The 24733-nt window shown below is 39.5% G+C and overlaps 2 protein-coding genes across 5 annotated transcripts; one reads left to right on the forward strand and one right to left on the reverse strand.

Moving 5' to 3' along the window:
- Positions 1-11352: 11352 nt before the first annotated feature.
- On the reverse strand, positions 11353-12441 carry LOC130665899 (baculoviral IAP repeat-containing protein 7-B-like). Its single transcript, XM_057466527.1, has one exon. The coding sequence runs from the start codon at positions 12439-12441 to the stop codon at positions 11353-11355; it is 1089 nt and encodes a 362-aa protein (XP_057322510.1).
- A 6341-nt stretch (positions 12442-18782) lies between these two features.
- On the forward strand, positions 18783-20601 carry LOC130664957 (uncharacterized). Of its 4 annotated transcripts, none has more exons than XR_008989492.1 (4): positions 18783-18989; positions 19123-19713; positions 19814-20006; positions 20371-20601. XR_008989492.1 is itself a non-coding variant. In XM_057465164.1 (4 exons), exons 2-4 carry the CDS (start codon positions 19692-19694, stop codon positions 20372-20374), a joined length of 237 nt encoding a protein of 78 aa, XP_057321147.1. In that variant the 5' UTR covers positions 18817-18989; positions 19123-19691; the 3' UTR covers positions 20375-20601. The 4 variants fall into 4 exon arrangements, 3 of the variants coding, with proteins under 3 accessions (XP_057321145.1, XP_057321147.1, XP_057321146.1); XM_057465164.1 differs by having other exon boundaries at positions 18817-18989; positions 19796-20006; XM_057465162.1 differs by having other exon boundaries at positions 18810-18989; positions 19123-20006.
- The last annotated feature ends 4132 nt before the right edge of the window (positions 20602-24733 follow it).

Here is a 24733-nt window from a genome sequence, read left to right on the forward strand (position 1 = left end):
CCTAGAACTTCTAAGGCTTCTCTGACTATAATGATAATGATAAAAACCAAAATGGAAGGTCTTATCTTTTCGGGGAAATCTCCGAGCGTTACAATGGCTACCAGCTAGTGTGGACCGGCCCCCTTCCTTACAATGTTTAGACTCTTTGGAGTGGGGGAAACGTTAGAAAGAAGTGGCTACAAGGTCTTCTGCCTTGGAAGGTGGGCTACTGCCGTGATAAGAAGGGAAGTGGGGATGAGGGACTAGAACTCTTCTATAGTGAATGCGCTTGGTAGCTAGGAGAAATGCGTGGATTAGGTGCGCAGGTTATTGAAAGAAAGGAGGTAGCTGGGTCTTAATACTTTTGGAGTAGGGATGACTTAGCAACATGGATCAGGTGCGCAGCTCACAGAAACGAAAGAGCTAACCTGGTGATCGCTTAGTAACAGAGAGGGGAATTCGAACAGCTTATTCGCCAGGAGAGGGGAAGTATGAATTTCTAGTGAGTGGGGATTGCTTGGCAACAACGGGGAATACATAGATCAAGTAAAGAAAATATTATTTGGAATGATAGAGAGATAACTAGGTCGGCGGTACGAGGAGACCAAATTTGTATTAGGAAACTAAAAGTTGTAGTTACAGATCGGTAGATTGTAGTTATAAAAGATAAGAAAAAAAATGTAACTCGGGCTATCGTAAAATTCGGCGCCGGCACGGCTGCCTCTGAGTTGAGTAACGCCGCTGATAAGAGATATAGAAGCGGTATCTTAATTATTACACATAGTAACTTTTTATAAAACAAAGGGACCGTGAAAAGAATTATTACTAGGTATCACGTATAATTTATTTATTACCGGATACGGATAAGCCTCGACAAATATTGGGTAGCAGCTTGTTAGCTTGCCGCGAACACGGAGACAAGCCGAGAGACGTAAATGATTTTATTATTTTATATATATTTTATTTACAATGACTTTTTAGAGAACCGGCGACTGCTTCATATAGTAATGACATAGTCCGGGTAACCTAATTAAATATTAGTTCTCCTTTTTTTTATCAATCTCCCATTACGAGATTTCATGCAGGAAATAAGTGATGGTCTTGATAATCAAGAAACATATAATAGTTCTTTTTTTTTGTTTAATTAATAAATATTATAAACGTGTAAAGTGATTTTTTCAGCCGTCTTACGACGTAACACACCTCCGCACTTAAGAATGAACGTCGGGGTCCGATGACCGCGATGTGAATGTCCTTATGTAGTGTCCAGCCAACATTACAATCAACTCCCATGTTTACCTATAGTATAATTATTAAAAGAAAATATCTGCAGTTGTCTGCCTTATTCTATTAGGTTTCAGAGCTGTGATCAGGAGAAGGAGCTGTCACATGGTTACTTATGTCTGCGTGTTATCATTATTGTATTTATTAATTTATATTATATTTTCCTTATATTGCATGTGAAATGTTATTCCTCCTCCTGCTCAGGACGCTGTACCCCTAATTACAGAAATTCTACCCTCACTCTCCTTATTCTTATGAATTGTGGATGAAAAATGAAAATGCATAGATACACGCCTCATCGCATACGTTGTGCATACACATATATATATACTTGGATATATGAGTATACCTTTTATCTATACGCCTATTCTCAAGAAATCTAGTCTGTATGCGTTAAGGGGATACATAAGTTATGGTCGGATATCACCTGGTTATGACTTAAATTACTAGAGATCCTTGGGGAGCGTTGACCTGACTACCTGGTGATGGATTACGTTGATAATGGTGATTCCGGGTGGTCGTCTGTGATTGAAGGAAGGTTGAATGATACCCATGTGGACGAATGGAGACGAAAGCAAGGGTAGAGTTGCCTTCTTATCTGAAGATAGGGAAAGAAGTGGTTTCTCTCCTTTTTTCTTTGAAGTCCCGAAGTACGTGTCAGTTGTTGTTATCGGAGGGCCCCAGCCCTTATAAGCTGGTGGATTTTCCGAGGTTGGTTCAATTCTAGTTCAACCTTCCTCGTGAACTTATTCCTTCGTGAAGTTGTTCTATCATGGTGCCCGTAAACCGTTTCGTAGTACGTCGTGGTCGGTCCTTGAACCGTTTTAATCAACTCCGGAGTACTTGGAGATCACCATCTCCGGTGCGAGGATCTGTTCGCCCTCGGAGGAAGAAACCAGTGAAGTCTCGTCCCACTCGTCAAACTAAACGGAGCCACATTTTCTCGACCAGTGAATCATTTGAACGAGACGGCGAGTTAACTAGTATGGATGAACCAACGGTAACACTTGGGCCCCGTGGACGTCCAGTATGCCCTCATTGTCAAACGGATGACATCCACTATAACGTGGGTGAATGTGCGGCGAATCTGTTGGCTCGAATGGTCCATCGCGTAGAATCGGATGAACGAGGTTATGGAATGGCGCTTACCTTGGAGGAAGTGTACGCTCTATACAGTGACGTCCATACCTATGATCTGGTGGAGTTATTGCGACTACCACTTCTCTTCATGCAGGCCGGAAATTCCAACACCCGGCAGAGATTGTTGTTCCTCGACCCCATCCAACAAGCAGTGCGGGTAAATAAGGGAGAAAATATTGAGTGGTTTGATGAAATCCCTACGGAGGAGTTGCATCGGGTCCCTCCAGGAGGTTCTCTACTCCAGGTGAGTCCGAAAAACCTTGATTATGTATTAGTTTATAACCACTAAAAATTTATTTTTCTCTCTCTTTTGTTTTAGTTGGTGTTAGAAATGAGACATCCAGCATTCTTGGACTGGTTGGACCGTAGCAAGGCTCCTGCCAGCATAGCCTTCCGGCTGAACGAGCTCAGGAAGGAGTATCGGAGGCTTGGTCTGATTCCTGACGGACGACCTCGAGGTTCTCAAGTTAATCATGAGTAATTTGTATAACAAATAAATGTATGTAACGATTAAATAAAAAGACAGGTTACCTGAAGTGTTAGTTAAGGTTATTTCTAATGTTAACCTACCCCATCACCTCGTCCCTTAGATAGTCTTCCTTCTGTTTGGTTATAATAATAAAAACAATTTCTTCCCTTAAAACGATCTTACTCAAATTAACATCACTAAAATAAAATTCCATTTGTTTAAGAATTGCAGCATGTAAAGCCCTTTTTACGAAGTCGTGGTTTTCGTTGACCTGCTTTATTATTTATTTCTGGTTCCTGTTGTTGTTCCTGTTGCTGTACAATATCATTCTGTTGTTGTTGTTGTTGTTGTTGTTGTTGTTGTTGTTGTTGTTGTTGTTGTTGTTGTTGTTGAGCTTCAATAGCTAAAGAATCATGTACCTTTGGTGCGGGTGCAGATTCTGAAGCTAACCCGATTTCTTGTTTATCTATTAATGATAGTGATGATAATAAATATCAAATTTACTTGGCTCGTTTTACTTCATACGTTGGTTACTGGAAGTAGTTCGCCTAGGTTGATGGAGGCAGTAGTCAAGACGGATCTCCAGTGGTTGAGTGTCTACATACTAATTTCATCGGAGTATCGCCAAAAAAAAATTCTCTTTTTATTTTTACCATTATTAACATTATTGTTTTTTTTTCTTGGAGAGTGAAGGTGTAATAGTTACAATTAAGGTTGATAATCTTATAGCTAGCGTGATACTATCTAAACTTAGTAGCCGTTGCAGGAAGCCATGTTTGACGGCAGGGTTTAGTCCCACCTCCATGGGTACCTTCGTTATCTTACCCAATGAGGAAGGAGCTAGTCCCCCGTTGTGGCGGCAACGATAACTTCTATGTTGCTTCCACCAATATAAGAGGGGACCAATTTCTTTTACAATGAATAGATAATAAGCGAAAGAAAGCTAATGATTTTCCAATATGGTTACTAAACATGTGATGAGACTTCACAATTTAACATATCGTAAGCCAAGTAATAACTATTTTGTAAAATTACAATGTCCTCCTGTAAAGGTGATGTTCAGATCGTACCATTCACAAAAATTTGTTGCCTTAAATTACCTTGTATGAATCTGATACGTATAGGAATTCTACGATAGTATAATAATCTTTTTTATCACCAATATGGTAAATCTATTATATTTTGTGTATTTCGATTCATTATAACTGTTGGTAAAATTAATTCAAAACCTTGCGCTTTGACTGGCTGTAATTGTAAGTAAAACTACTATACTAGATGGGTTTTTTTTCTCTTCCCCCTTCTTTTTTTTTTACATCAAACCTTGGATTATCAATTTAGGTTACATATTTATTGGGGAATATAGAATGGGTAATTTAGTTGTGGTTTCTGAAAAATTTTTTTTTGTATCGAATAGATCAAAATTTTAATTTATGATCGATTAGAGTTGAAGAAGGAGAAGAAAAAGAGAAAAAACAAAAATTTTTTTTTTTTTTGAATATCAATTATTTAGTTTATTATTTTTATTAGTAACAGCCAAAAAAAAAATATATTCTCAATAATAAGACTGAACGGATAACATGTACAGTAACTGGAATGAGCCAAAAAAAAAAAAAACAAAAAAAAATTTTTTTTTTCTTCCACGTTAAATATTAGCCTTGGTATCTTGACATTATTTTAATTTTTAATAAGGTTATTGACATAAGTTAGTTTACAACGCAAGGTAGGGGAGGAAAAAAAAAAAATATAATTCCCGTTTCCTCATGGTAGGTAACATGGCTATGGTTTATTGCACCAAGAATATTCTAATTCAAAAATGATTTTCGTACAATTATTATTACAAAAAAAATTATTTCATTACAATGGTTACAAAGAGGGATTCGAGGCTAAGGTGGGTCTCGGTATTCAGCTCCTTATGTTGCATACATATTAGCGCTAATTTAATTCATACTGATTCTTAAAATTAGAAAAAGGGAATATAAAATCTTCTTATTATCGTATGAAGCTTCCTTACGTCATATAAATTTGCCCTTTTCCTTATTTCTAAAAGCATACAATAATATTTTTTTTGTGTTTTTCTTTGTTTATATATTTTTCTCCCTTTTTTTTTCGATTTCATATAAAATTTTTTGTGTTGTTTTTTTTTTTTTTTTTTTTTGAAGAAGCTACAATTCGTGCTAGGATTCTAGCAGGCACATATCTGGTAGTTTGTATTACTAAAGAATTATGTCTTATTTTTTTTGATTATGTAAACATCTTCTGACATTAATCTCGAATGTTTACTACTAATTTTAATAATTGGCACTTGAATAATTTCATTAATTAAAGAATGACATCTTATTATTTGGCCATTATATAAAACATCCCCTACATACCCACTACTAATTTCGCTAATCTAATATTATTCAATTTGTTAGTAGTAATTGACACATAAAATAATTTGTGTTAAACTTAAAGAATTACAGATTATCATTTAGTTATTATATAAAACTTCCTCTACATACCCACTACTGATTTCACTAATCTAATAATATTTAATATTGTCATTAGTGATTGACACATAAAATAATTTGTGTTAAACTAAAGAATTACAGGTTATCATTTAGTTATTATATAAAACTTCCTCTACATACCCACTACTGATTTCACTAATCTAATAATATTTAATATTGTTATTAGTGATTGACACATAAAATAATTTGTGTTAAACTAAAGAATTACAGGTTATCATTTAGTTATTATATAAAACTTCCTCTACATACCCACTACTGATTTCACTAATCTAATAATATTTAATATTGTTATTAGTGATTGGCACATGGGATAATTTGCGTCCCAAAAAAAAAGAAAAGAATGAACTTTTAAGCTAAGGGTTGCATTGGATTGCATTGAATGTTGGTATGCTTCATTGATACATACCAACATTTAGGGAGGAAGGAGTTATATGTGGGAAGAGGAAGACCAGAGTTTTTTCCCACCTTGTTTGAAGACTCGATATTTCAGATTGTGAGGTAGCATGCTGCAACTTAAAGTTAGAAGTAATCTCTTAATGATTCAACTAACGTGTGGAAAGCACGGGAGCTATATCGGTGGGAATGGTTATTGCTACAGGAAGGGTTAAACTTGTGTAGGGTATCCCATCACCGATCAATGTACCCCGTATGTGGGTTGAGATTAGGTTCCTCTTTCGGTTTCTGCTTCTCCAGGGTAGGGGAACAATAAGGTGATCATAAGGAGGGGCGGAAAAGAAGGAAGGAATTTTAAGGGGATTGATTAAGGATAGAAATTTCCAGTTATTGGTCCTAGAGAATCTGATAAAAATTATTCTGCTGGTACAGGTGGGTCTTCATCTTCATCAGTACTGCTGTCCGCCTTGTCTATGCATTCTGCCAGTAAATAGTTGTACTTGAAGTGTGATGCCTTCAACAAGTATGTTTTTATATCGGCTCTAAAGCGACTCGTAGGTTGTCCATCTTCCAGATAATTGAACAAGAGCGATAATATAGTGTTGGGATCCTGATTCGAAAATGACTTACAGATGATTTGTAAGTCTTGATGGAAAAGCTGAGTATACCTCTTTACGTAGTGGTTATTGGTGGAATCGCCTAAATAACATTTCCCCTGGGTCTCGCGATAGAATAGGGCGAGGATTGGATTAACTTGGAAGTGTCTGATCGGTATGGTTTGTCGATGATTGAACAACATCACGAGAGTTTGGTGGAAAAACCAAATAAACATAATTCGACTAGTCATATACCTCCTGATATTGAACTCGTGGCCTTGCTCGATGATCTGTTCTTGAGTGGTGGCGCAGAGAGCGTTATACTCCGTCGTCTTTAGTGACACGAATTTGACATCCCGAACCATATCATCCAATTGCTCTGACTTGGATCTCCAAATGTTGTAGAGTCTTGCAATATCGTTGTACGTCTCGCGCCCTTTTCTATAGATCTGGGTTGCTTCCGTATAAGTTGCGATGACAGTGTTAGCACGGGGGTACGGTAAATGTATTGGAATCCCTTGTAGTGCCAATTCTAGTGCGGTGGATTCTTCTCCTTCTTGCTGTATTACTGGGTCGAATTTAGGTTGCAACTGGTAAATCATTCCCCCAAAGAAACTGGCGTGGTCTGGTGATAGCTGTCTTATATCCCCCTGCATTGTCCAGACCTTAAAGAAAATACCATCAAATTATTGTCTATCAAATCCACGGCGCTGATATGCTAGCACATCTAATGACGCTCCTTTTCGTACGGATCCCCGGTCGACCCAAAATGCCAGGATACACTCGGGGCATTTAGTGGCGTCACTCATCCGATGTATTGACTGGTAACATCGCATGCATATTATATCAGAAAGCTGGGTTCGTTGAACTAGAGAATGGGTAGGAGTAGCTCTCCAGGGTTGGTTTGGTATAGTAGTTCTGGTTAACCCAAGACTTCTGGCGCAAGTTTTACAAAGCCTTCCTTTTTCGCTAATCCACGACATACCTGATTTGCACACCAAATGGTTTATGGGATACCACGCATCACGTTCTAACGCAGCCTTATATGTAGAAACGTCAGAAAAAACTTGTTGCATTAAGGTAGATACTGCTGTGCGGAACCGAAGGAATTTCAGCTGGGATTCCGGTATTTCCAGGAGAATTTCATGGACATTGCGCATGGCTTCATTATAAGGACGCAACGATGGTGGAATTTCAATGATACTATTTTGACGCAAGTCCCCCTTTTTGTTGGGTTCTGACGCGTACGCGGCAAGTATAGCCCGGGCAGAGTTGGAGGTAGTTACTGAACGGGGGGAATTGGAAATGAAGGTAAAAGGAATTTCTGGTTGAGGGGGAGGGTTTAGAGCATTTTTCTGAGAGGATTTCTTTTTATGGGAACGTACCTTTGAGTTTGCTCCCAAGGACGTTAGTGATAAATTTGTTTCGGGTGGTACTACTGGTTGCCTTTTCCTTAAGGTCATTTTCCGTGAGGTGAGTGGACCCTCGGTCTCTTGAACCATAAACGTTTGACCGTTGGTAGAAGTCGTAGCGGGCGGAGGTGGGGAAAGCTGTTCTTCGATTTCTTCCAGACTCGGGGTGTTTTTCTTAATTCGTTTTGTTTGGCATGAAAGATTGACTCGGGTCTCGGGAGAAATATCTTGAAATCTATCCTTAAAAGGGGGTAACGGGGATGAAAGGGGGTCGGACACGGAAAGTGAAGATACGCGTTGTAGTTCATCCGGTAAGTGAGTTACTAACTGTGTAAGGTATTCCTCTAATTCTTCTTCTGAACTGGTTTGTTCCGGTTGCGTTGTAGGTCCGAGAATATACTGGAGTTCGAAAGGGTCCATTATTCCTATAACAATTAAACATGTACCTCGTGAGCGGCTTGTCGTAGGTAAGTGTAATAAGTTTGTGGTGGTACGACGATTGTTGGTTCTGTATCTTCTGAATTGTCAGTGGTTACGGGGGCGGTGGGTGATGACTCTGGTGGTATACTTTCTAGGGTGGGTTTCTTCGTTCCCAGGTGAATGAGTAAATGGGTGACGGAACTCCATACCGCTCCCACTAAATGGACGGACCACCCGTATATCGAGTGAAGGGCGTAACCATGGATTACCGTATCCACGGCTAGTTTTACGAAACGAATAATTAATAATAAGCCGATTATTCCGGCACTAGCAGTACCAAAAGTCAGAAATGATCCCCAGATTCTTACCCAGGCCCCTTCTGCGATCTTTGCCAGGGCATCTTCATCAAGCAGATTGACGAAATTGGCACCCTGACGTTGGGATGGTTGGCCCGTGATAGTACGAGCCAATGTATTTAATACAGTGGGCCGTTCGGCGGGGAACATTATGCTAGATCGTAGATTTTTCAGGTCTTCATAACTATAAATCCCGCTAGTCGCTAATGAACTGGGGTTTACATACGCCCAAGTTGCAGTCGTTGCAGGCTTCAGGTTATCTGGCGCGGTAATGGCGGTTAGTTTTGGAGTGAAGGTATACCAGGAATCGGCCAACATATACATAGTAGGCAAAATAGAGTTACAATTAATTTGGGTACCAGAATTTAGTAGGATGTGAGTTCGAGGAGTTAGGAATACACTCGAGTCGTTGTCCTTAGACACAGGTAATTGTTGGTAGCATTCATCTGTTGTTCGCACCCGTACGTTTACCGGTACACACTTAATTAGATGGATAACTTCTCCAGCCACGACAGCCATATACCCCGGCCCCTTCATTAAATGATACGCGAATTCATCGGGGGTTTGAGTAGCGTGCATCAGAGAGTTTTTTAGTATTTGAACCTCCAAGTCGCACTTATGTTTTAGAATATCGCGATAGAGATGATCTACTTGCGTTCTAATGTGACGCTCGACGTATACAAATTTCGAATTTACGTAGGCCATAAGGTCAGCGTTCTTACTGATGGCTGCCTTTTTTTTAGGAAAAACATTTACCTCGGTGTATTCTATGACAAATAGTTGCGGATGCTCGGTTCGTATGAGCTGGTATCCACATAGCATTTGACGCCCTTTTCGTAAAAACGCAAATGTAACGTCCCTGCTTACTACGGTGTATACTACTTCCTTGTTCTCCTTATTTTTGCCACCCTCATCGATTATTTTCGAGGCAGGGCCGTCGTACAAGACCTGATACCGTTCACCAACACAGCCGTCGGTAGGTAGTGGTGACCAAAATGTGTTTCCCGCGTCAATATCGGAACAGCTGCCCTCGGCCAACGGACATACAACCCCGGATCGTAGGAGCACCAGATTCTTTTCCAAATCTACCTGGGCATAATAATCCCTCAGTTCGATGGTTGCATACCCCTGTACGACCACGTTATTCCACACCCCATATGGGTCTGAATAAGTTACTCCTTCGCATCCCCCGTTAGGCTCGATCGCCCCCGCCAAGGTAATACTATGAGACGAAGAGGAATTTGATTTGAGACCTACAACCTGAGTGTCCACTCCCAAGTGGACAATTCCCGTGTTATGAATACTTTGACACTCATCTGCCCCTATCGATTGTAAATAAGTGTTTTCGGCTCCCTTGACGATGGAGCTATGACTATGGATTCCGCAGTGGGTGATGGTTCGTTTTATGTTTATTTTACATTGAATAACTCTAGTACTGGAGTACTCATTTAGTTGAAGCAATTGAATACGTAATTGAGTTGTATTTACCTTAGGTTCTGGAATATTGCATTCGCCCACATTCAGCAATGATAAGGTCGTGACGTTCAGGCCTGGTGCTCCACAGTCATATCCAATAAGTGCTCCTACTGGAGAGAACAATAGCGTGAGCCAGAGGGTAAATATGGTCTGCCACCCTCGGACACTCGTGGTACGGCGTAATTTGTGGAATATCTTCTTCCTTCCTACTGGTGTATTTGGGGTTGTTGCAACTTCTCTTGGGTTTTCGTAAGTCGATTCCCAGGTTGGAAAATTCCCTAAACTTATCAATGGAGTTGATTCTGTCTTGATCTCTTCACTCTTACTTGAGGTACTAGGAGAATTGGGCAGCAAGGGGAGAGGTGGAGGTCCCCCGAGATATGTTAAAGCGGTTCCCGGTCCCATGGCTACGTATGTATTATTTTCTAGGAGTAAAGAGCGAGGGACATCGTAACTATCATTAGGGTTTCCGGACGCTTCTCTAGTTAACCAGAGTTTAGCTCGGTGTACATTATTTAACGCACAAAAATATCTTCGGTTCAATTCCCGGCCATGAAAGAAACAAAAGTCTTCCGTAATTGGTAGCTGTCCGGTGGGGGGCATTTGTAACGACAAGTCAATTATTTGTGCTCCCGTGATATCCATTAGGAACTTTGTTACTTCGGTGGTGAACCCGTAAACTTGAGTCGATATGCGTACTAGGTGGTGTAGACGCCGATAGGTCATTTCGATATCGATTCCCCTAGTTTCCCAGACCATCCCATGCGAAGCTGTCCTAACTACATTGGACCGACGAGTTTTATAGGCTAAATTGTACAATGAACCCGGGTAATCGACTACCCAATGATCCTGGTTTGACTGCCCGATATCCAGAACTGCGATTTCCTTAGGAACCAAATGTCCGTGGTCATCTTCAAATCCCTGAATGTCAATCACGATGCATGTTTGGTGCGGTTGATCCCACGTCCTATTCCTATGATAGGAACCCGATGTAGTGTTATGATATCCCGCCATTCTCTTTACTTCTGTAAAAGATTATGACCTCTCATATAATGGATTATCAAATGATACAATCACCTTTAATTTATTGTGTAGAAATAGTTATAGGAATGTCCCTTTTTGCTTCCTTTGATTATGATACGGGGGAGAAGAAAAAAAAAATAGTGGGGCGTTTATCCTAAAAAAAAAAAAATGTTATTAACAACTAGGGGGTTATCATAATAACTGTCACCATATAAACTTATTCTTATTACTACCATGCGCATATATATATATATATATATTTGTATATATAATTAGTTCCTTACTAGAGAGAACTTAAGAGATTACTGCGCGAGCCACTAGTATTATAGGTTCCCGGCAAACGGCACAGCGGGTTAGACTAGGGGCACATTTGGTACAGGCTACTAAATGACCACAGGGTAAGAAAACTATCCCCAAATCTTCGTTGAAGCAAATCTTGCACAGACCTTGGTCCTTTGGTTCCCAGGTCGGCTCTACAATTGTGGCCGCGTCACTCCCCTCCTCGGAAAAGGTATCGGGTTCAAAGTTAAACACCTGGGGATCTTGCTCTGAGGGTTCGGAACTTTCTGAAGTCGTTGAGTCCCCTGGCTGATCTTGGACGCGGTCAACAAAGGCTTGCCCCTTTACTGACCATAACCAGTAGCATTTGTTAAACCATCTAGCGTGTTCAACCCAAGGGTCGTCCTCCCTTACCCAATGTTTTAAACCCCCTCCACAGTGGTAACACAAGGTCTGATCGTTCTGATTGATATAGAAGAAGCCGGCTTCTGCCAATTGTTCTTTAGATTGGGCGTTGGTCAGGGGCCAATCACGAAAAGTTTCCAATCTTCGGTCGTAACTGGAGCACTCAGGGTACATGGGACCTCGCGGTTTGGCCAGGTTCAAATGTCCGAGTTTGAGAACGGGGGAGGGTTGAGGAAGATTCAGTTCTGTGGGGGGTGTAGGGGCAATAATACGATTCCCGCCCAAGAGGAGACTGCTCTGCCTAAATTCAGTGGGTGGTGGCCCCGTAGCGATCGTTATATCGAACCTAGGTAGGGTTTGAACAAACCGACAATTCGTTTGCCAACGTCTATGGGCGACGATAGGGTCGTCGCCCTCTTCCCATCGTTCAATCCGTAGTGCACATTCGTAACAAGTGACTTGGTCCCCGTTGCCGAGATAGAAAAACCCTGCTGCAGCTAGTTCTCGGGGCAGCGTGGGAGGTCCCGTCCAACCGACAAACGTCTCGAGTCTACGTTGCTCAGAGGCATATTGGATGAATCGTGGAGCCTCGATGTGCGAGGTTGACCTATTTCCAATCACCAAAGGGAGCGTCGGTGGCCTGCGCGATGGTTCACTGTCCTGCGACATTGGTGCTGTAATGATTGTTATGGCCACCATTAATCAATTTTATGGTTCCTTCCCTTGCGTAATTAAGGGGCACAAGGGATAAGATAGAGAAAAAAAAAAAATACAAGAAGAAAAGAGAAAAAGAAAATATCTATATATAAAAAAAATATATAAAAGAAATTTCTTGTTGGTTGTCACGCTGGGTGTTGGGGGTTCTTACCCCACCCTCGTTTTTGTATATAATCCTACTCGTCGGAGCTACTATCACCTTCCTCATCAACGGGTTGTATGTGGGAGTAGGCTAACCGATTAGGATGTATTATTTTGAATTTACGGTTTATTTTCAGCTTCACGTTACCATCAGGCATGACTTCCACTATTTCATGTGGTCCGTCATACGGTAGGTGCAATTTTCCTTTTTTGTGCCCCTTCAGTAAGAACACATAATCACCAGGGTGAAATGTTACAATGGTTGAGTTACGATCGTAGTATCTTTTGGACCTTTCCTTGGCTAAAATTAGATTTTCGCGGGCCAAGGTTTGTACTTCATGAATTCGAATCGTTAATTCAGTGATGAAGTCTTCATACGTGGGTACTGGATCCTCTTCGGACTTGCTGGAGGGTAACCGGGCAGGTCGTCCATATACTAATTGGAAGGGTTGATAACGAGTTCCTTCGTGGACACTAGTATTATACGAAAAGGTGGCCAGCTCTAACCATTCGTCCCATTCCTCTTCCTGATTCGCGAATTGTTTCAAATATTCGACTAATGAATGGTGGGAACGCTCCAACGATCCATTGGATTGGGGGTGGAATGCGGTGGTACGGTATCTCTTTATTCTAAATATTTTTGCAAACTCTCGCATTAACTGGCTAATAAGGTTTGCACCTTGGTCAGTGAGGATGGATTTGGGTGGTCCGTACACGCAGATCACGCGCTTTGTAAAAGCCCTGGCGATTTCCTCTGAAGTTGTTTTCTTCAGTGGTATCGCAACTACTAATTTGGTTAATAAATCTTGTGCGGTTAAAATATATAAATTACCATTTCTTGTTCTTGATAGTGGACCGACGATGTCTATTGCAACCTTGTCGAATGCACTTTCTGGAGTGTCGGTAATCTGCATTGGTTGTTTCATTTTATTACGCCTTAACTTGGATAGTTGGCACGACAAACAATTTTGAATGAAATTCTGTATATCTAGTTTCATGTCCTCCCAATAATAACGTAATCGGACGCGATTGTAGGTTTTCGTGACGCCCTTGTGCCCACCAATAGCGGAAGTATGGGTCTCTTCCAGAATTCTCTTACGATTCGCACGATCTACGTATTCGACCATACCGAGGCATATAACTAATGTAGTTTCAGTGCCCACGAAACAATCGCGTAATATTGCCAGTACTTGATTCCAAGTTTTTCCGTTAATGATTCGCGATTTAGCTATGCTTACGGCTCGTAACCTTAGCCGTCCTAGTACGTTTGTTAAAGCGTTTCGTACCCATTTCCAATCGAGGACCTCCTGTGAATTTAACACTATTGCAATATGATGACGCTTTCCAACCCGTATCAACGTTATACTCTTCGCCTGTAAATTCTTAAAACGAGGTAGTAATGATCGTTCGTTCATTTTTCTTGACCCCTCGTCACAGGGCTCACCCTCTTCATTTATAAAGTAAAGATAATTATTTTTTTGCATGTAGATATGATCCCGAGTTTCTACTACCCGCCGAGGCACGCCCGACCGATTTCTTTTGAGGTCCAACGTCTCCTCCTCTTCCCTTCCTAAATCTGAGTCTTCACCGCTCTCTTCTTCTGCTTCATTCCCGTCGTAATCGTCGTCGGCTTCCCACCGGAAACGCGGGTTTCCCGAAATTCTCGGTATTATTGCCTTAAGAGTTTTTCGAGAAGGATTTAATTCATTTGACCCCACGATCTTTGTATTATCTAAGTCTAGAAATTTCTTTTCCTCGCTTTTGTCCGAATGTTTCTCAATACCCTTATTCGAACTTCGGGTTCGTGCGGCGATAGGATTATCATAGGACGTCGAAGGTTGTGGCTGATCTGTGTCCTCGGCTTTGGCCTTGGCAGCTTGAGCCCGTGTTATTACTAATATTTGAGGTTCACGCTTGTCCATCATTTCTTCTTCGCTCATTTCGCTATGTTCTGTTGGGTTCCCGGTGAAGTATTCGGGGGGGTTTCGTGATAGTGCATCCGCATTAACGTTTGTTTTTCCGGCCTTATATACGACTTCGAATTGATATTCTTGCAATTTTAGTCTCCACCGGGTCAACCGTGACGTAGGGTCCTTCGCAGTTTGCATCCAGACTAGCGGTTTATGATCTGTAACCAACTTGAAGGGGCGCCCGTACAAGTATGGCCGGAACTGCGATACCGAATGTAATATTGCTAACGCTTCCTTTTCATACGTGCTATATTTCTGTTCGTTCTCGTTCAAAACGCGGGAAGTGTATTCTACTGGTCTATCCTTCCCAATGGGACCTTGACTCAGGATCCCTGCAATAGCGATACCTGACGCGTCGGTGGTTACTACAAAAGATTGTGTCGGGTCAGGGTATTGGAGAACTGGTTCTTCGCATAGCTTGTCGCGTAACGCTTCGAACGCCGTTTGTTGGCTATCACCCCATTCAAAAGCCATATTCTTCTTCAGTAAATTAGTTAGGGGTTTTGCAATTTGCGAGAATCGGTGAATAAAGCGTCGATAGTAACCCGCTAGTCCTAAAAACTGACGAATATTTTTTTGAGTTCGGGGACGCGGAAAGTTTTTTACTGCAGTAACCTTGGATGGGTCAGGTCGGACCCCATCGGCTGATATTATGTGACCTAAATAAATAACTTCCCTGCGCGAAAATTCACATTTATCTGGTTGAAGTTTTAAATTAGCTGCCTCGAGGCGTTTCATAACTCTTTCTAGTTTTAAAGCATGTTCCTCTAGCGAGGCCGCATATATAACAATGTCATCTAAATACACAAATACTTCGACCCCTTGTAGCCCCGATAGAACTATATTCATTATACGCTGGAAGGTAGCAGGTGCGGTTTTAAGTCCAAAGGGCATTCGCGAAAACTCGAAATGACCGAATGCGGTAGAAAACGCAGTTTTGTGGCGATCCGCTGGGTCTACCTCAACCTGGTGATAACCGGACTTTAAATCTAACGTGGAGAAATAAATTGCTCCCCCCAATTGCTCTAAAATTTCAGTTATCAGGGGTAACGGCTGTGCGTCGCCCACAGTTTTTTCATTCAGCGGTCGAAAATCAAGCACTAGTCGGTATTTTTTATTACCCTGGGAGTCAGGTTTCTTCGGGACAATCCATACGGCTGTATTATACGGCGATACCGACGGCACGATAATTCCCTGTTCCTCCAACTCCTTCGCTTGTCGATTAATTTCTCCCCTCAGCGTTTGAGGGTATCGATATTGTCGCGTAAATACCGGTACATCATCGGTAGTCTTGATTTTATGCGTCAGTACGTTCGTGCAACTTAACTTGTCTCCCGGAATAAAATAGCTATCGCAGTGTTCCCTGACATGTTCTAATATACTATCTTTCTCTTCCTCGTTCATATGATCATGTCTTAATAAATTCATAATCGTTTCGACCCGCTGTTCTCTCTGGTCAAAATTATCGTTCTTACCTAGAGTGTCTGAGTATCTGTTTGGTTGAAACCTTATTTCCTTAAAGGTACCATCGATGTCCCGAGGTTTAGTGTTAACTCCGAGTCTATTTTCTTCATTATTAAAATTTTCGACTCTATCTTTTGTTTTGGTGGTCCTCTTTCCTATCCTAAAATCTCTACAATTATCGCTGACATTTAAGTATTCAAATTTATCAATTCTTTCAGAGATATCTTCCCCGCTGTTGAAAATTTCAAAATTATTATCGATTTTTTTACTTCGATTTTTATCTCTCCCCAAGTTTACCTTCTCAACAACATGTTCACTAGTATTTAAATTTTCAATGTTATCAATTATTCCGGCGGTATTCTCCCCACTATTAAAATTTCCAAAATTATCATCAATATTTTCACCGCGATTTTTATCTCTCCCAAAGTTTACTTTCCCGACAACATGTTCACTAGTATTTAAATTTTCAATATCATTAATTATTCCGGCGGTATTCTCCCCGCTATTAAAAATTCCAAAATTATCATCAATATTTTCACCGCGATTTTTATCTCTCCCAAAGTTTACTTTCCCGACAACATGTTCACTAGTATTTAAATTTTCAATATTATTAATTATTCCGGCGGTATTCTCCCCGCTATTAAAAATTCTAAAATTATCGCCAATATTTTCACCGCGATTTTTATCTCTCCCAAAGTTTACTTTCCCGACAACATGTTCACTAGTACTTAAATTTTCAATATTATTAATTATTCCGGCGGTATTCTCCCCGCTATTAAAAATTCCAAAATTATCATCAATATTTTCACCGCGATTTTTATCTCTCCCAAAGTTTACTTTCCCGACAACATGTTCACTAGTATTTAAATTTTCAATATTATTAATTATTCCGGCGGTATTCTCCCCGCTATTAAAAATTCTAAAATTATCGCCAATATTTTCACCGCGATTTTTATCTCTCCTAAAGTTTACTTTCCCGACAACATGTTCACTAGTACTTAAATTTTCAATATTATTAATTATTCCGGCGGTATTCTCCCCGCTATTAAAAATTCTAAAATTATCGCTGTCATTAAGAGCATGCTCGATATCCTTATTATTTTCAATGACAAGAGCGGTACCTTTACTGGTATCATCATTCACCCAAACATTTTCGTCTTTAATAAAAGCATCAAAATAGTTTATCTCCGTATATGGTTCCAGTGTAACGACCGGTACTGCTATTTCTATTTCCTTCGACGTTGTGTTAATTATAAACATATGCGCCCTCCCATTTCTATTGGTCACAAGCGCATTTCCCAAATAAATTCCTCTATTAATTTTTAGTCTCGGTACGTATCCCGTTTCTACTTCTGGATTAGCAACACGGATGTAAAATCCCGCTTTCGTGCGAGCCGGTATAATTACCGTTTCCTCGTGTTCGAACTCTACCTTACACCCTTGAATCTTTAGACACCCCTGAGAATAAAGTACATCTATATCGTTATCTTTCAGAAATTTTGATCCCAAGATTCCACTTCCTTTTATTGGAAATTTATTCGGGACTAAATGGAATATAATTGGAATACCATAAAATTCAGTATTTATTTTGCCTAGGGTAAAAACAAATTCCGGAGTAATTCCCGTTAATTTTAATACCTCGCCCCGGTCAATCCAAGTGTCTGGAGTAACCATACTATATTTCAGTAAATTTATTTCACATCCCGTATCTATCATTAAAACAGCCGAATCAAATATTTCTTTAGACATTATTTTTATAGTAGGGGCTTCGCAATCATGGCTAAGCTTAACTACTGCCACTGGAAAGTCTCCAATGGTTCTTCCGTGTCCATCTCTTCCGCGATGACCTGCATGACCGGACGCTCGGATCTCCCGACCTCCCGCGATGCGCCCGAACGCAGGGGGTTTTGGTAGTTTCCCGACCTGTCTTCGTTACTGGCGCGTGCCCGTTCATTAGTGGATGGGCCTGGCGCCCCATCCATAAATGACCTGCGATTATTATCCCTTCTTTTTGTGCAATCTACCATAAAGTGTCCAGGTGATTTACAATAGTAACAAATTCTTTCGTCCCCTTTTCCGTTCACACGTTCGCGGTTAAAAGTTGGAGGAATCAATTCGTTTCTTGAATTGGTATTATTAATTGAATTCTGGTTAGCGCTATTACGATTGTACTGGTCATTGTTCCTATAATTATTTCCATAGGAACTTTCATACCACCCTTGACCATTATTTTCGTTACTTCTGTTATTATTGCCGTTTTGTGAGTAGTTATTGCTTCGCGTTCCGTTATTACCGTTATACCGATTATTAACTCCGCGATATGGGTGCAGGTTTGCATTATTATTATTACCATATCGATTATTACTATAATCATTAGTTAAGTTATTGGGAAATCGTTCACGTGTGTTAATGTCCCGATTTAGGTCCCGTTGGTAACATGTTAAGGCACTATGGCCGGTTTTATTACAAATTTGACATACAACAGATTGTCCCTGTACTACCCCTACTCGCTTGCCGTCTCGATTATTCGGTAATTCATAGTCAAAGCTTCGGTTTGAGTAGTTTATATCTCTTCTAGACGGGGTTTTTCCCCGTAACAATTCCTTAGCACGTAAATCTTTTTCAATTTTCACGGCTTCGATTGCGGTTTCGCGGTAAAGTCGATTTTTCGAAATTTTCTGTTCCACTTCCGGCTTAAGTCCGCGTATTAAGGGGTTAGGGGTAGTCAGAATTTTCAAAAAATCGATTTTTTTTTTTTTGCATTTTCTTAAAGTATAATATTTTTAAAATATTGTGTGAAAATTTGAAGTGAATCCGACAAATTCTTTTCGAGTTATTTAACAATGACCAAAGGACGCTCGGGTGCTACGTGGCATTCGAGAGCAGGTAGCTAGAAACAGCTGCAAGCAACCGACCTTTCGGGTTTCATTGCCATGAATATCTCCCCATTTTAATGTATGTATAATTATATATATATATATATATATATATATATATATATATATATATATATATATATATATATATATATATATATATATATATATATATATATATAAATCCTTCTACATATATTCACAATTTGTAGGTAGTACAAGAACTGAAAAATAATTTTTGGTTGCCAGTATACCTGTAGTCGTTGCACTGATCAGTCGATAGTTTTGTGATAAATTATTTCTCAAGTGAATTAAATTATTAACCATGGGACGTGATTCTAGAAAGGTTTCAAGAGAACTTCGGAGTTCTGAAAAAATTAATAAGTCGCGTTCAGTCAAAAGAAAGAATGTTTTTAATCCGAAAACAGCCGAAAGTGATGAAAGTATTCAGAGTACATCTTCTAAAAAATTAAAACAAAACACTGAAGATGATGTACCTGAAGACAGCAGTACTGAATTTCGAATAATAAATTTGATGAAATTCGAGTGATGAAAAACCGAATCATGATATGTGTCCAAAAGGCGAAGAATCTTGGTGCTCTTACCAGCGCGCTGAAGCAAGAGGAGAGCTTGATACCTATTCTCACGATTATTCTCCCTTACCTTCTGATGTTTTAAAAGCTATCAAGCCTATATACGAAGGTCTTAGTAATGAAAATTTACTTTCAAGATGTGTAGGTGGATTCAATCAGAATAATAATGAAAGCTTTAACCAACTAGTATGGAAAATATGCCCAAAAACGGTAAATACTAGTTTTACTGTCGTACAAATAGCTGCATACGTTGCTATGTGTATATTTAATGAGGGTATAAATTCATTATTAGTCTTGATGAATACACTAGGACTTAATTGTGGGCCTAATTCTCATCGGTATGCAGAAAGAATGGATGCTGCACGTATCAAAGTAGCAGATAAGCGCGCTAATGATAACACCCGAGAAGGTCGATTGCAACGTAGGCACCAGCAAATCAATATTTTGGAAGCTGCTATGACGGCTGAAGAGCTATTATATGGTCCAGGAATAGATGACTCAGTGTAAGTTATTAAATAATTCTTATAATTCGACATAAATCCATAGCAAAACTTTAAATGCGTTTTTCTCAAAACTATGTTTTCTGAACTGGTGATCACTGTAACTTAAAAACTGCTCGGTAGATTTCAATAAAATTTATTGTACTTTTGAAATACATTAAAAACTCGTGCCTGATCGAAGGATTTTTTTTTTTTTCAAAAATTTCGATTTTTTTTTAACAATAAACTGTCGGTTTTTTTCTCGAAAATTTGAAAAAAATTTCCTGAGGCCTCCATTTTGTTAATTTCGAAAAAAAAAAAAAAAGCTTCGATCAGGCACAAGATTATCTATTAATAAAACTAATTTTTCTTGTCCGATTGATTTTAGATGAATCTCCAAGGACTTATGATGATCACCGCAAAGGACTTCGGGAGGAACGGGCTCTACAAAAACAGCGATAACTTTTTGAATTATTAATTTTTTTTTTTGAAATTTTCGTGAAGTCAAATCGAAACGTGTTCTAATAAAGCTATGTTTTTATTTTTGTCAAATAAAGTAATTAACTACAAAAAAAAAATTATTGAAAATCATCATTTTTTCAGGCCTCTGAGTACCCCTAACCCCTTAAGCAATCTCGGAATTCGTTTTCGTACCTAGTGGTTTCTGGTGCGGGTAAGGGTTCGTTGCCCGGCATCTGCGATTTTACTACATCTAATATTTGGTTCCCTAGTTCGAAAACTCGGTTGGTATAAGATAATGCTGATTCGTCGTCGCGCTGAAAAATTCTTCCCATCTCCCCTTGTAATTGATACAACGATTTGGGAGGCTCGTAATACTCCTTGAGGTGGGATAAAAGAGCATTTACCGTCACAAATGTTTGCCCTTGAATAGTCCGCCGAGCTTCGCCCCGTAATTTGTTTCGCAACATTAATACTAAGTTCTGTTCGTGTTCAGCGGGCACCATCGCGTTAGCCTCCTTGCACCCTTCAATAAAATGGGCCAGTGGTATATTCTGACCCGTGAAATAAGGGACCGCCTCGACTGCATATTTAATTGAGTTTGGTAAAACGACATGTATTTGATTCATATCTGGTGCGGGTATTTGCTCGCCGGCCGGTGCGATGGCCAAGTTATCAAAATTAATTTCCCGTCTCACCCGATCACCCTCCACACGCGCGCCTGCTGCTTCTCTAAGTCGCCGTTCTTCCCGTTCTTGCTCTTCCCGTAACCGTCTTTGCTCTTCGATTTGACGCGCTCTCTCTGTTTCGCGCTCTTGATCTTCCCGTAACCGTCTTTGCTCTTCGATTTGACGCGCTCTCTCTGTTTCGCGCTCTTGATCTTCCCGTAACCGTCTTTGCTCTTCGATTTGACGCGCTCTCTCTGTTTCACGTTCTTGCTCTTCCCGTAACCGTCTTTGCTCTTCGATTTGACGCGCTCTCTCCTCCGCACTTAATTTGGATTCACGTTCTAACTCGAGCGCTCTTTCTCGCTCCCGTCTGGCCTGCTCCGCTGCCGTTAATTGACTTGAGGTACTTCCGACCGTACTTGAGGAGCCCGATTGTGTAAATTGTTGGTTAAATAGAACTCGCTGATCCGGTGTTAAGTCTAACGGGTTTATTTTACTCCAATCGGTACCCTCTATCTGGCCTCCGACTTGTTGTCGATTTTGACTACGCGATCTTGTTACCGGGGGAGTCCGTTTAGGCATGCTCGGACACCGCGGGCATTTCAAACGCAAATCCCACTTCTGACACCAAAATTTTTATTTATGTTACGTCCGGATTGACCTAACATGTACTTCAGTCCCTTATTTTGAGTCAAGACACTGAAGTCCTTTACTCGGGTAACGGGGACCACGTTATTTGGTGCCGAGCATGAATAAGGACAGGATGGGCGTATATTTTCCTTAAAATTACTGAATAAAATAACAAACTTACTATTGATGCTGATTTATTGAAATTACTGGTTCAGAAATGTTGTCTACAATAACGAGCTGATGGCTGGACAGTACACTTGGACTCTTCTCGATTTGTAGGTGTGGCTGCTTGGCGGCGATTAGTGCGAAGGTGGATGCGTAGTGGACGATCTTCTCGGTTGATTCTGTTGTCACTGAATTTACTATTTTCGCGATTTTTGAACCTCAAAGGGGAGATTGCATGAAAATAGACTTCCGAGTGAATTCAGAGTCGAATGAATTTAATTCCTTTAGAGGAAAATACGGTTACCGTAGCGATTTACGACGTTACGAAAGTCAAGAATTAATTTAAAAAAAAAATACAAGAACTGGCGGAAGAATTGTGTGAGAAATAAAGATGAAAAATAATCGGTGGATAAATTCCGAATAATCAGTATGATGATATAATATAAACCGTACGATAAAAAAAGTTAAGTAATTCTTGAATTTACGACGTTAAATTAACCGTAGCGTTAAAGGGTTTAATAATTCTTAAAAGAAATTACAACAAGGAAAATTGAGAGTAATTACGGATGTACTTGTTACGACAAAAAAATATTAGAAGTGGGCGCTCTGGTCCCGTGTGGGCCTCTTTATATAAGCTAGAGATTAGGCGTTTACCGACCAGAAGGGGGGTACATGGCCTAGAACTTCTAAGGCTTCTCTGACTATAATGATAATGATAAAAACCAAAATGGAAGGTCTTATCTTTTCGGGGAAATCTCCGAGCGTTACAATGGCTACCAGCTAGTGTGGACCGGCCCCCTTCCTTACAATGTTTAGACTCTTTGGAGTGGGGGAAACGTTAGAAAGAAGTGGCTACAAGGTCTTCTGCCTTGGAAGGTGGGCTACTGCCGTGATAAGAAGGGAAGTGGGGATGAGGGACTAGAACTCTTCTATAGTGAATGCGCTTGGTAGCTAGGAGAAATGCGTGGATTAGGTGCGCAGGTTATTGAAAGAAAGGAGGTAGCTGGGTCTTAATACTTTTGGAGTAGGGATGACTTAGCAACATGGATCAGGTGCGCAGCTCACAGAAACGAAAGAGCTAACCTGGTGATCGCTTAGTAACAGAGAGGGGAATTCGAACAGCTTATTCGCCAGGAGAGGGGAAGTATGAATTTCTAGTGAGTGGGGATTGCTTGGCAACAACGGGGAATACATAGATCAAGTAAAGAAAATATTATTTGGAATGATAGAGAGATAACTAGGTCGGCGGTACGAGGAGACCAAATTTGTATTAGGAAACTAAAAGTTGTAGTTACAGATCGGTAGATTGTAGTTATAAAAGATAAGAAAAAAAAATGTAACTCGGGCTATCGTAAAATTCGGCGCCGGCACGGCTGCCTCTGAGTTGAGTAACGCCGCTGATAAGAGATATAGAAGCGGTATCTTAATTATTACACATAGTAACTTTTTATAAAACAAAGGGACCGTGAAAAGAATTATTACTAGGTATCACGTATAATTTATTTATTACCGGATACGGATAAGCCTCGACAAATATTGGGTAGCAGCTTGTTAGCTTGCCGCGAACACGGAGACAAGCCGAGAGACGTAAATGATTTTATTATTTTATATATATTTTATTTACAATGACTTTTTGGAGAACCGGCGACTGCTTCATATAGTAATGACATAGTCCGGGTAACCTAATTAAATATTAGTTCTCCTTTTTTTTATCAATCTCCCATTACGAGATTTCATGCAGGAAATAAGTGATGGTCTTGATAATCAAGAAACATATAATAGTTCTTTTTTTTTGTTTAATTAATAAATATTATAAACGTGTAAAGTGATTTTTTCAGCCGTCTTACGACGTAACAAGACCCTATACTTAACTATAGCACTTCTCATAGAACTCATTCATTCTTATAAAATCTCTATGGGAATTTATGAGAACCTATTGGATCCTATGAGATTTTCTAAACAGGGTACCTACTTATATTTTTAATATAATTCAAATATACGTCACATATATTTTGGTTATATTTAATTATTATATTTTCCTTATAAACTAAATATATTTTACATATATTCACAATATATTCTATCAATTATATTTTAAATATAAAGCCAATATATTTTGTATATATTTCTTTAAGCTTTTACTGCCTTTGTGATTATCCATAAAAAATATATTATACATATAACTTCATTATATTGAAAATATATTTTATATATACGAAAATCGGCCAAAAGTTATATATTCCATATATATTCTATTTATTTTTTTTTTATATGTAGCATATATTCGCTTATATTTTCAGTATATTTGACATATATTTTTGTTATATTACGTTTATATATGATTTATATGTAGAAATATATTTTTAATATATTCAACATATAAATTTTTTCCATGGGGGATGAATTTGAATTTTCCCGGGTGGGTATGTAGCAGGTGCCCAGTGCGCCAGGCGGAGGATCCGACCACACCATGAATATGATGAGCCGAAAATTGCCGGCAATTCCCGATTGCAATTAAGTATCTAGAAAGATTTTTCTATAATGCTATACTATCTCTTTCTTCGTTTAAAATTATCAAGATGTCTAAAAAATCTATAAATTAATATTAATCATCGGGATTGATATGCCAACAAGTTTTTTTTTACTACGTAATCATTTGACTACTTAATTACTAAGGATTTAAGTATACCAGACGTCACTTTATGTTTGCTTATTAATATTTATTTCATAATAGAGGTTAGTCGACAGCCATTAATCAAATAAGATTAAATTTTTTTTACTTTTCATAGTTGTTATAGACATAATAAAGAAAATAAAAAAAAATTGAAA

The sequence above is a fragment of the Microplitis mediator genome, chromosome 3 (assembly GCF_029852145.1).
Source record: "Microplitis mediator isolate UGA2020A chromosome 3, iyMicMedi2.1, whole genome shotgun sequence".
In the NCBI taxonomy this organism is placed as follows: Eukaryota; Metazoa; Arthropoda; class Insecta; order Hymenoptera; family Braconidae; genus Microplitis; species Microplitis mediator.